At 38.9% G+C, this 14,942-nt stretch overlaps 1 protein-coding gene across 3 annotated transcripts in view; it reads right to left on the reverse strand.

The window, feature by feature from the left end:
- LOC129796551 (protein sprint) overlaps window positions 1–14,942 on the reverse strand; it is a 64,989-nt gene that overhangs the window by 15,536 nt on the left and 34,511 nt on the right. For 2 of the 3 annotated variants that reach the window (XM_055838611.1, XM_055838619.1), the window contains 2 exons: window positions 5,095–5,263; window positions 2,162–2,362 (listed from right to left, as the gene is read on the reverse strand). In XM_055838611.1, the coding sequence (XP_055694586.1) occupies window positions 2,162–2,362; window positions 5,095–5,263 (370 nt within the window). Of the gene's footprint in view, window positions 1–2,161; window positions 2,363–5,094; window positions 5,264–12,409; window positions 13,094–14,942 lie in introns of all 3 variants that reach the window. The other variant, XM_055838600.1, reaches the window with a different exon arrangement.

Below are 14,942 nucleotides of genomic sequence, written 5' to 3' on the forward strand. Positions count from 1 at the left end.
AAAAATCACACACAAAGTCCCCCATCTTGCAGACTGTTTTTCTTCATTCGCAAACATAAATACCCCGCGCGTATTTTTCCATCAGTCACATCTGTTTTGGAGGGAAAAATTATTAGTTCTCCACCATTGGGACGTGCTCAGAAGAATTTTCTTCCATGAGCGGGGATGCTGGGAGGAAATGTTGTGTCGCATTTTTAATTACTTCCCACAAAATTTCTCACGAGAAAGCTCTTTTTGCGGGGTAACAGATAGTTTTGCATAATGATGGGTTTGAGGGGCAATTAAAAAGCCCAAACCCCAATTGTTAAAGCTCTCAACCCTCCTTCCTTCCCCAAAAAGGGGCCAAACTAATTAAGTGGAATGGAATTGAAATTGACACATGAATTTGAGAGTTTTCCTGTGGGACAGGCCATCCCTCCCCAAAAACAACTTGCACATTCACCATCATTACCAGCAATTAATGAAATATTAACGGGCAACCCACCCATGGTGGGTGGTGGTGGAAACATGTGTTGGGCTCTTGAATAATTTATCAAAGCTCAGTCAGGGATTTCACGTGGATTTCCATCGTCAATAGAGGTATTACTTTATTCACACACATAAAATAAACCCAACAGTGTTTAATTGCAAGCCCCCCAGCCCGCCCCAATCCCCAGCCATATATACCCGTCCATGAGCAGAGGCAGTAATTCGAGAAGATGACTGTCGTTACCAATAATGTCGTTCTGAGAAAATAACGCGGAGAAGGAATTCGCATAAAATAAATTCTTGGCAGCATTTAGTTTCTGCACATGACTAATGGAGGCTCCGCGTCGGCAAAAGATCTTCTGGAACATGTCAAAAGTTTCATCGCAATGAAGCTCTTTAGAGATTTGGACACGGGAAGATTCATCTACAAAACTCTCATCCCTCCAGGCGGCTATATAGATAGTTTTCCGCAGTGACGTCATCGGGGAAAATTCTCTATGTAAGTGAATGAAGGGGGTTAAATGGAATTGTATGTGGGGTGGATTTGGTTCAGTTGCAACCTCCCTCTTTCTGTCCTCTCATGCTGCTGGTAATAAACTGTCGATAGGGAAAATATATACATACAAGGGATACAAGGAGACAATGTGGGTTTAACATGTCCCCTTCTCTCCATTTTCATTCCCTGAAATGCCTTTGGCAGAGAAGCATGGAAACACAGTGCAGGGATTATAAATTACCATCTCTCTGAATTTAGGGGGGTTGTTTGAATATTTGACGGTATGAAAAGTATTTAAAAATTTCATTTCTTTCCATTTTTAATAAGAAATGTTTTTTGATCTTTTGCTACGTAATAATTTAAGAAATGATTTATGAGCAACAGAAAGCCTGTTTTGGGAGAGATTTTCCTTTTACCGGTTCATGTTTGATTGCATCTGCACCATACTTTATGCTTGTTTGAATAGGTTTATTCATAAAAGACATTACTCTAGTTTTGCTCTAGACTAGAATAAATTTTTAAATCATTATTGAGCTAATTTTGCAATTTAGTGAAAGGAGTTTATTCATTTTTGAGGCTCTCAGTAAAAAACGAATTTAATTCAACTCTTATTATTTTTTTCTCTCACAGAGTAATGCCCTTTTCGAACTCAACGACTTATTTACATACACACCATAGAGCAAGACTTGCAATGCCCCCTTAAGGTTTACCTTTTTAGTGTTTATGTATAATTTCTTCTATGCTCTCTCTCTGTGTACAATTTATGCCTTTCGGTAATGTTATTTCATTGTTTGCCAGTTTGCCATTTATTAATTTACAATGAAGCCCAATATGAGGTAAAAATGTTGCAATTGGAAACAGGTGCAAATGGTGAGCGGACAACTTTTTTTCACTTTCATTTATGCCATAAATTTTCTCTCTTAATCATTACTTTCATTGCTCGTAAACAATTTAATAACCTGAATATCAATTTTTTTCCACAAACAAAGTAAAAATTTTTATGGCATTTATTTTGTTGATTATGAGAACCCCTCGTTTTGGAGTAATTTTCTACACGTAGAAAATGATGCTACTGTTACTTGGTAGCATCTTCCCTTTTACATGGTGGCTATTCGAGAAGGGTGGAAAGAAAAAAAAGAGGATGATGGGAGAAGGAAATAAAGGGGGAGATGGGTGAGAATATAAAAAATCACTTACACCCTCCTCCTTGCCCTGAAGCAGATGCACCGCGCCGGCACGTTGAATTCCGGGTAGGAACCACACAGGATGGGTTCGCAGGAGGCGCTCCACGAGACCCAGATCGCAGGGTGGGCTGGTGGAGTCGCCAGACGATTCTGAGGACGTCTCCCCCTCGGCCAGGATGCCACCATCTGAACTTGACACCAGCGATGTACGTGACTGCAAAGTACAAAAAGGGGGCGAGAATTAGCGGAGGGATGTTTAACGTGTCGCTCGTCTTTTCTTATTTATCTCTCTTTGATTTTTCCATATGCATCGATACACGCATTGTGGGGGGATGCTACATTTATGCTTTCCACGAGCACCTTATGGGGAATTTGCAATTCATCCCTAATGCGGAATTTATAGGCCCTGCAAGATCGTGGCTAACACCCCCCAAAAGCATCCCCTATGACGGGGCTATCACTTTCAAATCCCTTGCGAGATTAGTGGTCAAGCGGCACGCGCTTCTGCAAGTCAGTATGCTCCACTCAAGCGGAAGTGAAGCATACCACGGAGAGAAAAAAAAACTCTGCGGCAAATACAATTTCTGCTGAATCATAAATCAAACACCAACCCCATGCTCTTCCCCCACACCACCAATGCTAAACCAAACACTGTGTGTCTGCATAAAATCTCCATAACTTAATTTTGCGAATCGCTCCATTTGTGCGGGGGGACTTCTCTATATCAAATTCTCACGTTTCATTGCGACGAGTGATTTAATTATGCTCTCTGGCGTAACTTTTCGCATATACATAATACACAACCAAAATACTATCCACACACAGGAGGGGTTTGCACTTCATTTTCTCCACCACAACGGGGAGAGAAAACCCCCATCGGTCATGTTAAAATTACATTTCTCCAGCGCATCAGGAGGGACTCCCTCACGAATATTGCCATAGAGATGAATGGGCGAGAAAATGAAATCAAAATAAAAAGCTTTCCGCCTCGAGGACTTTCCCAGAGCTTTTTCCTGAAAAGCACCACCACCCTCTCTCAGAAGCCTCGCGCGCGTTTTGCATTTTACAGTATGAAAATTCCACGCCAGTGGCACCGGAAAATTCCATGAGACACAAATGAGTCCCCCTCCATTGCTGTATGGCAGTGAAGAGGGGCAACGGGGGGTAGAGAGAACGAGGAGTACTCACAGAGAAGGGAAAATTTTGTGAAAAGTGAATTTTAAAATGCCTCGCAGCTATTTCATTCTGAATTGTGCAAAACCTCTGTAAGGAATCTGCACGAGGGGGATGTCATTCGGTGGGGATTATCCCATTAGCTTATTCAACAAATCCTTAAGGAAAAAGTCTTGAAAATAAATAAATTTCTTTTAGAAGACTCTGAAAATAAAATTGTTTCATTTTCTGATTCAAAAAGTAATTCAAAATGAAAGTAAAATTTTAATGTTTTCTTATTTCATTCAATTTAATAAAAATTCCCTTTTCTTGCTAAAATATAAATAAATTTTATGGAAATTGCTTTTTGCATTCCATACTAGTTTAATTTCAGCACAATTTTGTACCATTTGACCGCCTTTTAGTCGACATTCCTTTCTTCTGCGCTACATATGGCACACAAAAGAAAATATAAGATAAAGAAATGCAAATGGTGCAAATTTCCGTGAAATGACTAACCCACCGATAAAAAACTTTTCTCACTTGGTTGTATTTTAAAATTCATTGCAATAAAACTCACGATTTAATTGATTTGTCTGAAGGAAAGAAAGAAGAAAAAACCTCATCTGGTATTGCACAATTTCCTTTATGACCCTCCTCTTAAATAAAATGTACGTAAGTGCTGCGATAAAACTACCAAACGTTCGATGAATTGTGTCCATAAAAATTGACGAGAAACGATTCGATTTTCTCTCGCCATGATTTAATTACAAACAAGAGACTCTTCTGGACAGCCTGTCTGTATGACTCACGGAGGACTCTGTAAAAATTCCACCCGCCCAATTTTGTCTGGACTTTGGGTCTATGTGTAGCTGAAATACAACACTCTCTGGACATTAAACCAATTCGATTACATTGTGAGGGAATAACACAGTGTGCATGAAGAGCACAAAAAAATCATCCCAGACTCCAAAAGCTTCAAATCCAATTTTGCACTCATTGCATCTCACTGAACTTTTGGAGGATTTTCAGGGGAGTTGGAAGAGAGAGAAATTCCAGAGGAACGATGCTCAATGTTTACAATTTATTGCCCCCAATTTATAAAGCTTTTAAAGACGTGGCGATTTATTGGAAATTTATTATTGTGTGTGCTCTGAAAACACCAAAAGGGTAAACATCTGGGTAAAACTTTGTGATTCCGAACAATCTTGTATTTAGAATTAAACTTTTGCGCATAACATTGTGAAAATTCTTCAATTGTATTTCACCAATTAATCGATTATATTCAGCGACCGAGAAATCCTTGAAATTTTAAGAATTTCTTCAGAAATTTTAACGATTTCAAGGATTTTTTGGTCGCTGAATACGGACCCGTTTTTTAAAGAATTTTTCAGAATATTTTTATCATAATAAAATAATCTTTCTTTATATAAAAAAAAATCTACTCAATTTCAATCATTTCCTTCAGAATCAAAAATTACTTTAAACGTGTCTTTTAAAGTTCTTTAGTTTTACAAAGTCCTTGAAAACATTCTAAAAATTCTTTTAATGCAAAAAAAAATATTAGATAGATTCCCCCCAATGATTTAAGTTACCCAAAACAACATAAACACTCAGCCAGATACTTTCCCCTTGATTTTAAATCCCCTGGAATGCTATCAAACCATGAAATGCATTTGCAGAAAAATCCATTCAGTTTCTCAAGACCATTTGTCTGCGCGCAATTTCAAAGAGATGGGGATATTGGCAGAATTGAATCATAACTAAATATTATATATATAACTATGTACATACCTGACTCAGTTCATCCCTCGAAAGTCGTCGCGTTGTTGGTGGTATTAGGGCCTGAAGATCGTCGTCACCGTAGCACCCCCCATTGCCACTCCCCACGGCACATTCATCCGGATCCAGTGAACCGAGAGTAAATCTCTTATTCGGTCGCGAGGGTTGAATGGCATCGGACCTGGAAGTACAGACAAGGGGTGGGTTTGGAATCAATAAAAAATTACTCACAATGCACATTCAAATGGTTTCGCTGTGTGTTAAATTGCCCTAAAGCACCCCCCATGGCGCCCTATTGAATTTTCTCCTTATATATAGCAAAGTTATTCATAAATAATAATAAATTTGCAAAATTGCCAGAAGCCCACACACGTGCTTTTGTGCTGAAAAATAATTTGAAAGAAGGGCGCGCGACTGTTGCAGTTGAAAGAGAAAGTAATTGAGATTGCATTTAATGGACCTTTTCGGGCGCCTCTGAGATGGTTTAATCTCACACTGATCTCCATTTTATGTAATAAACAAATTGCTTTTAGGCCAAATAAGGTGCAAAAGAAGTTCCAAAAAAGCCGCGAATGAATCAAAAATTCACTGCCTCTGTAAATACCATATTTGTTGATTTTCTTGGCATTCAGCAGCTTCATTTGGGTTGGGCGTACACATATAAAATATACACAAAACCCATTGAATCAGCAATTTTCCAACTGTGAGAGACATTCCGAAGTTCAATTAAATCCGAATGGAGAGGTCAATTGGTATAAGAGCAATTTTGATTGTTCAATCACCTTCTGCTACTTCTTCCAATCTTCTGACTTAATATGTAGATTACATGAAGATTTGTGTCCCCATTTATGGTCCATTGAACATTTCTTGGGATAGCTCCAACTTTTCCAAGAAGATTAACAAATGGGGTGGGGTGGGATAAATTAAATAAAAGTCCTCTGCAAACAATTAATTGGACTTGAGAAGATTTCTCAAGGGTAAAGAGAGAATTATTTGGTAAGAAATTGATAAATTTATTTACAATTTTTTACCTCGGTTTGAATAAATAGAAAGAAGAGTTTTAATGCGGTTATGCCGATTACTCAATAATTTAATTTATTGACTTTAAATGCATAAAAATAGCATAAAAAGTTATAAGGCAAATTGTTTCAGTTCAATGAAGAATTTAAGAACATCTTATGCGAAATTACAAGAAATTTCATTGAAAAATGAATTTTCTTGACAATGCTTTCCTTATTAGAGAAAAGTTCTTCAATTAATAATCTTTAAAAAAAAATTTTCTCGATTTATTCTCAGAATAAAAAGAACCTACGTTGAGCACAAAAAGTCCAATTTAAGCTACCTTTATTCTGATAATAGGGGAGCTGATCAAACATTTTAAAAAGAGGGCTGACATTGTACAAAATAGTATATAAATCATATTTCAATTCAATAATTTTTCCATAGAGCTTTTGACCCCTCTGGCAGACAGGCCAGACAACGAGGAAATATTTACCAACATTTAGACTTTTTCTAAATACATAACAAAGCCAGTGGATTAAATTCCTGCACACTTAAAAGTTTCTCAAAGTATCCCATATTAAAAAGTTTCTGTGCAAACAAGCAGTGAAAAAAAGAAGAGAAAATTGAAGGACTTCTGAAGGCTATAAAAAAATTGAAATTACCAAATCCACCTCCACTCATGAGTTTGGTGGGAACAACAATGGGAATCCACCTTCCCTCAACAAAATCCACCCGCTTCTTGTAATATTAGTTGGTATACCACAATCGTGGCATACCAAGTATTGTAATCGTCGGAAAAACCGACCACCTCAGATCGGGCTCAAACTTGGTATGAGCACGTTTTAGACATCCCACATTACGAAAATGGTGGTGGAAAATTTTTGATCCGGCCGGCCGGCCGGTGGTCCAAACTTTGCCTTATAGCTCGAGAACGGTAACAGATAGAGACTTCCGGTTTGAAGTTTTCTATAGAAACGTGGGTGTAAAATTTCATTTTTTCGCATTTTCAAAATCCAAGATGGCCGCCGTCCGCCATTTTGAAATACTGTCAACCACTTCCCTTACAGCTAGAGGTCTGAAATTTTAGTATGTTGTAGAGCTCAGTGAGACGTTTTCATCGACTATTCATACTTGAAAATCGTTCAAGCGGTTTAGCAAATATGGCGGCCTAAAGCAAAAAGTGTTTTTTCGACATAACTCGAGAACGGCTTGACCGATTTTGATCATCTTGGTATCAAATGAAAGGTTTTAAGAAGCCCTACAACTGCGTAGAACATTCCAAGTTCCAAAAACATCCGCAAGAGGCGCTAAAATCAAAAACAAAAATTGCCTAACTTTAAGGGGCAATATCTCCGAATCCCCATTAGGCAAATCTTTTAAATTTTGATATGTTGTAGCCTGACTAATAATCTTGTACCAGTCCGAAAATGAAGAAATTCTATGTCGCCGTTTAGAAGATATCGCAGTTTGAAAAATTCTTGAATTTGAAAAGTTCTAAGAGCTATATCTCCTGAACTGCTTGTCCGATTTTGCTCAACTTGGTATCAAATTAAAGGTTTTACAATTATCTACAACTTTCTAGAACATCAGAAACCTCTAGAACTATTCCTTCATTATTTCCTAGTTTTGCCTACTAATACAACTCAGAAATTAAATTACAACGCATAGACTGACCCATCCGCGTTGTGGTATACCAACTCTTATAACTGGACGCGTTATGATTGACTTTCACCCAGCAACGTTCAAGACATCGTGGAAAACTCTCAAGTGTTTTTCCCGGGGTACACGCTTGTGGAGTTTGTTTGCGCACGAATGGAAATATTTATAAGATTGCACCTGTCTGTCCAAATTGAAGACACACATCCGAAGGGAGAAAAAAAAAAGAACTCTCGCCCCCATTCTTCACCCTCAATGTGCCGTGCGTCCTCGATGTAAACATCCGCGGGATGGAAACAATTTGTGAGAGCCGTGTGTGAGTTCTCGGGGATGGACTACACTGCTGTGCTGCTATGGCTTTCACATTGAGAGAAGAAAATGCACCAAAGCCAATTTCCACATAGTAGCAGCATAAACTTCCTGTCTCTTTCACACCCCCGCACATGAAGCAAGGCCGGGATTTTCCAACCCGGCTCACGTCTGTCGTCATGGCGACAATCTATCAATGAAACTGATGCTCTCCGAAGCTGCCACTGTGCGCCTTTCCCAATTTGAATGTGCGACGCGGAGATAAACGACACAAACCGTCTTCCTGCTGCCTCTTCACAACCCCATCCTCTAACGTACCCAACACACAGCTCTTGGCATGCAGGCAGCATCCTGAAAATTGCGCCCAAAACATCCATCTCTCTCTCCGTGCCGGAGAGTTTCTTATTAAATTACCATCTCTTGTAAACAATTTCGAGAGAATGTCGTGATTCCGCCACCAAATCACCGTGGGACCTCATGCAAGCAGGACCTGCCCATTCACTTTAATGATGCTCCCACGACCAATCCCTTGGAGCTTTGGGTGGTGGGTGGTTGCGTGGAGGGAGACACAATGCGGGGGTGTCCATTAAGAAGATGATTTTCATCAGAATTCACTGCTATTTTCTGGTGCTCCACCACCCCCCAAGAGATTGACCCATTTGTCATGGAGCTCAATTTCTTGGTGACTCTGCTCCGCATGTCATCCGACACCCATGGATAATTACGGCTCCATCATGTGAGTGGATTTTCGTTCCTTTAGCACCCCACATAGCTCCTTCATATTCAACGGACGTGCTGTGTGTGCCTCCACCATCATCATAGAGATGGGTTCTGACGACATTTCTTGTTGACAAGGTCCAGTGAGGAATATCTTTCACTGGATTTATTGCCCAAAAAGCTAATAAAAGTTTTGCCTTATTCGCTACGTATTCTTCTAGGTTCTTTTCTAGGTTTGTGAGTATTTAATTCTTAATTAGAACAAATTAGGATTTTCAAAGCTTTATTCTAGAATTCAGAACATTTTGCATCAAAATTATTATTTCTTAAAATTATTTTAAAATAAAATTTCAGGCGCTTAACCAAGAGCATAAAATTAAATTCCCTTCCCTATCTGACCAAGAACTTTCTTCATTACCACCAAGAGTTGCCACGAGAATTGCAATAAAATGAATTTGCAGCATTGGCAGTATTATTTTCATTCATTTTCTGGATGCTTTTTCACTCAGCACAGAGGGTGGTGGAAGATGCATAATGACGGTGATTAAAATCAATTTTCACCACTTATTTTGGCAAATTAATGCAATTACGAGGCAGCTTTCTTGCAGATAAATTTTCCTTTTGTGCTAATTTTCTTTCTTTTGAAATTCAATTCTACCTCCACACACAGAACAAACGTAGCTGGGTGCATCATCGCGGTGCACCAAGAAGAAGCTGTGTGAGATCTATAAGAACAAGTTGTGGCATAATGAGATATCTACATATCAATTCTTCTTGAGGCAATGCGAAGGTGCGAGAATATCGTGTGTGCAGAATTTTATGCCAATCAATTGGCTCCCCATCAAAAGCTCATCATGATTTGCTGGCAAAATGTATAATTTTCTCATTCCCAGCAGAAGGTAAACTGCAAATTAATCGCATTGGGAGAATATTGAATTGCAATTACATGTAAAAACCCGTTGGGTTGTTCTTTGATGCTCTAGCTAGAGGATGTTCTTTGAAAGCTTCACGCAGTGATGATGGTCTTGTGGATGATGGCACAGTGGACGGCACCAAGTACCATTGAAACGTGATTCCACCCACGTGCTACCCAATGCAACACCACATCTAACACTTTTGTTGCACCCACACATAAATTTGTTGTTTGATTTTCTTGTTTCTCTCCTCTATTGCTGTGAGAGACAACCTTCGAATGGTGGGATGTTTGATGAAGAAAATTTCGTGAGTTGAAATTTAAACTCAAGTGAATTTCATTCATGCGATGTGATGCCTTTTCAATGAATTTCGTTCTCCATTTATAAATTCTCAAAAGACTTGAATAGAGGCAATTAAGTGTGGAGAATTTTTGTTCTTCTTCTTTAAAATTAATGTGATTGAGTTTAAATTAATTCAGTGACTAACTCAGAAGATTATCTAATTTTGGCTCTTTTTGGGAATCTTTGAATAAATTAACAGAAAATAAGGAAAATTCAAGAGAAAAATCTCAGCTAAAATGAGTCAAGAAAATTTTTTATTTTAATGAATTTTCTGTCTTCTGTTTAGCCTCAATTTTGTCCTTCAACAACTTGTTAAAAATAAATAATATAGATTAATTTAACAGAAGTGTTTTAAATTTATTCCAAAGCCTTGATAAAAGCACTAAAAATTAAGAGAAAAAAGTAATTTTTCTTCTAATCTTTCCGCCAAATCTCAAGTAATTTTTTTAAAGCTCCCAATTCACCTTCTTCTGCTCCATCTGCACCACTTTAATCCGTTTTGAAAGATTTTTCTCAATATATCAAGCTTATAAAAGTCTCCCGAAGCTTTGTGCCATGCATAATGATGTTGTGAAATGTGTGCATTAAGTAAATTTCAAAATATTGACGAATGGGTAGATTTGTGTGTCAAGAAGGTAAAAGTTGCGTCCGTTGTTGCCCGATGAAAGTTGTAAATAAATTCACCGCGAGAGTACATAGATTATAGTTTTAAGTGCTCTGTAATCTGTTTAAGAGCAATGCGCGAGATCTCTCTTTTTATATTCTTCCACATTATACCGAGCAACAATTAGAGCCAATGTCGCTGCGTAATTGAATTTTGTTCGGCTATGGGAAGAAAGCAGAGAAGAAGCTGCAGCTGTGTGTTGCATTTAAAAAGTGATCTGAAGCATTAAAAATCTCATTGTAGGGAGCGAATCTGCGCATGAGAGTCAAATAGCAAGACCTCTCTAGAGCCCATAAATTGCCAATAAACCAAACTTAATTGTGGCTAAAAAAAAATCACGCAGAGTTCCAGTGAAGGTGAACGAGGAAAAGCCACTTTTTTACCTCACAGCGCGGATTGAATCATCACGGGCTGGGCAGAGGCAAAAAACAAAGCAGAACCTGGGGCCTACATCTCGTCGTCACTTGACCAATTATTTCAGCAAAGTTCAGCAGAGGGGGGCAGGCTGCTTAAAAGATTGTTTACAGTAGCTGTAAGATAGTGTGTAAATAGTTTTCCCAATTGCAAGTACCTCCACAACATACTTTAAACTTTTCCTCTGCAAAGCCTAAATATCAGCTCACACAGAGTTGGTGTCACTTGCTAGGAATTTTATCTAGATAGAAAATGCTTGTTTGTGAGATAATAAAAAATCATGTGTTGTGGTGGAATGTTATCTTCTGAAAAAAGCAACACAGAGACACAACAATAAAATTTATGCTCAACTCACTTTCAATCTCTTTGCTTTCAAACACATCTCACCGAGGTTTCGTGCTTTGTGCAGTATATAAAAATGGCTCGTAAAAAGTTTTCTTGTCATAAGAACTCAATAACAATCACAATTCTCACTTGTGATCTCCCTCAATCTGCCTGCACGAAAGCCATTTGGTTTGTAATGCAATTTTTGGTGGGAAAAATTCTTTCTGAGAATTCATTTTTGTGACCCTCGATGGTGTACGATGAAGAATTTCGCCTTCACTTTGGTGCTAAACACAACAAGGTGTGGGAAATCGAGAGGTTTGGCCTAATGAATATATTTCCGTTCTCACATTGAAATTTCACTTGAAATCGATGGTTTTAATTATTGAATGCCATGAATAAATTAGAAACTACCGGGCTTTCGTAATTTGAATTCTAAGGAACGGGAGGGGATTAAGAACCCCTTCCCATTCGTCCTATCCTATCGTAAGAATTAATGAAGCATAGGATATTAGGAATTAAAATTTGGGTGGAATTATTTAGCAAAGATTTCTCATTTGTATGAAAATTAGAAGGATTTTTCCTTAAAAGACTTTCAAGAAAATCCCAAGACTTTTCTTTACACAATTGAGTGAAAAGAAAAATTATTTCAGAACAATTTAAAAACTTTTAACGGATTTATAAAAAAAATATAATTTAGTTTAAAACGAAATCTCTAAACTACCAACAAAGTAGAATTCAACTCTACATCTCCCATATCGTGGCATCTTAAATAAACCAGTCTGTGGAGCAAATAAACTTGCAGCTGTTGCCACAAGACTTTCTTGCCCAACAATCAACAATGCTCAAAACATCTTCCAAGCATTTCCTTGGAATCTCCCTGTGAGTGGAGGCGGAGAAGGGCAGATGGTTCTAAAGGCAGACAGAAGTATATCAAAAATGCATGCAATGATGGGGGGGGGGAAGGAAAAGTCTTTCTTTTTACCATTTTCCACTCCTGAAGTGCGCAATTTCTGCATATCTTCTGGCCAGAGGCCCTTCATTGGGACTCAAGAGCTCAGCTGGATGATTCCCATCGCCATCCGTGGATTTATTGATGGTATTTAGCTTCTCACAGAGGAGTTCTGCATCGCTGGATACGATGGAGTCCCGGAAGTCAGCTCCACTGCTACTATTTCCATTCTCCAGGTCATTGTAGTCATCCTCATCGTCGGCATTTGAGCTCTGTAGGGAATTCCTATTGCTGTCTGGCATTTTGTCCGCCATAGCCTCATGCTTGGTGTTCCCTTGGGGAACATCCTGGGCATTCCCTGAGCGCTTTGTGCACACGGCCAAATCACTGTCAGCCAATGAGAGACGCTTCTTGTGCACGAGATGCTCTTCCATTATTAACGAAGCACTATTCTCAATTTTCAGCGACGTCCTCTTGCGCGCCACCTCATCCTTGGCATCAATATTGTTCCGTAGTGTATTGGATGCCTTGAAGAGGGGCGCCACACCCTCGGGCAGCTTGGGAATTTGATCAGGTGTAGAAATTTGAGGCCCGTCGAGTATCTCGTGATCTGTCGACGATACCGACGAGTCAACGGGTGGAAACATCGCCCTCACTCCAGCATTTGCCTCCAAGGCATGCGAAAGTTCACTGAGTTATGACGATAATGTTCAGTATCTGTGTTAGAGAAAAACTAACATTTTTTTCTCCTCTCACTATTCCACCCACATCACCACCTTCCAAAGGTACACAAGAGCAATGTTGCAACTGACCACGAGATCTTCTTACAATATTTCTTCTCAATTTTCCCTGCGTGTCTTCTCTTCTGGAAAATTAATACCAAGTCATCTCGGAGAAGTTACCTAACCGGAAATCTTATGCTATATACTATGTATTACAGATATTAAATACTCTATTTGAGATTTAACGGATCATATTTTATTGCATGTTAGAAGATTCTCAAGAATACAGTCTGTGGTTGAAGAGATTAGACGAGTGGATAGTTGGCTTGTTTTATTTTTTAGAATTTTCTTTCTGTATTTTGTTCTATTTTTTTTCTTTTAATACCTACTTAAATGTGTTTTAAAAGCAGATTTAAAATTTAAAACTCCGCATGCAATAATCAAGTTTTTTTTCCTCAAAGATTAGCTACAATTTTCTTTCATTTAAACTAAAATTGAACACAAAGAAAACGAAAAACTGATAAAAGATAGAGAATTTTGAAATATGGACAATGAACCAATCCCTCTTTGTGCAATAAAACACATTTCAATCCCTTTTATTGCCACAATAAATATCTGCTAAATAATCTCTTTTTCGCTGATCTTATTTACATTTTGCAGCGTGTTAAAGCTCACACAGGCAGCTTGATTGCCAAATTGTGCAAAACGTGATATGCCACTCCGCTATCCAATTAGCCAAAGAGTTTATATTTTCTTGAGAGCATTTTTCTCTGCACCATCATTAATAAGAAATGTAAACTTTCCGAAGGAACGGCGAGATAAGAGTAATTACACACCAGAAGAGATTCTTTTGGCTCTTCTTCACCACTGAGAGAGCATCAATCTGTGCGCGATAAGATCCCCAATCTCAATGATGGTGGAGAAGCCACTTGAAGCTGAGGAGACTGTGTGGCCAAACAATCTCATCCCCGCAAGTGTCTTGGGATTTTTTGATACATCAGGAAAACAAGAGTGACAAAAGATAAATCGCCTTGAAATAATTGTTGTGCAAATATAAGAATTATAGCTGTGTTGTGCCACTTTACTCGTCGCATTCGTCAGTCTCGCTCATATGTTCAGAGCCAGTGTGTTAGTAGAAGCATTTATGTAAAAAGAAATATGTAGAGGAAAAAAAGAGCTAGAACCGCTGCAATAGCTGTTTGTCGATTATGCTCTCTTTGTGCGGCTGAGGAGGAATTTTTCTTCACCACACAGTGGCGCCCACAAGATAAAATCGTCCGCTGGAGTCGAAATCGAAGAATGAACAAAAAAATCCACACAAACTGTGTATGAATGGGCTATGAGAGTTATGACTAAGGGGGCCGTACGGGATGGCACGGGGGGAAGGCCCCTCATTAGCCACATTCTGCCATTTGGGGTCACTTTACAAATGGATGTCGATGGCTTTGGGCCACATTGTGAGGAGGCAGCCGAAGTCAAAATTAGAACGCGAGCCTCGCGAGGTGCTTGCTTGCTACACACAAAACACTGCTGGTAGAGCTCTGGGTTGGAGGAGATTACATGGACTCAAAAATAGAGCACTTTTTGGCAGCATAGAGTGGTCTTGACACAATGCTCTGGCATGAGGAAGGGGGGCTCCCTATTAATTTTAAATGCTTCTTGGAGAGTCACTTCATAGGAATGCTGCTGAGTGCTCGATAATTTGACGAGAGGCGCCCGTATGTTGGGGCTAGCATACACATATGCTGACAGGAGAGGGTCAAGGGTTATGAAGCATTTTTCTTTTCTTTTTACCCCATATATGACCCTTTTAGCTCTAACTGGTGTGTCTAATAGTTTTATGG

The sequence above is a fragment of the Lutzomyia longipalpis genome, chromosome 1 (assembly GCF_024334085.1).
Source record: "Lutzomyia longipalpis isolate SR_M1_2022 chromosome 1, ASM2433408v1".
NCBI classification, from domain to species: domain Eukaryota; kingdom Metazoa; phylum Arthropoda; class Insecta; order Diptera; family Psychodidae; genus Lutzomyia; species Lutzomyia longipalpis.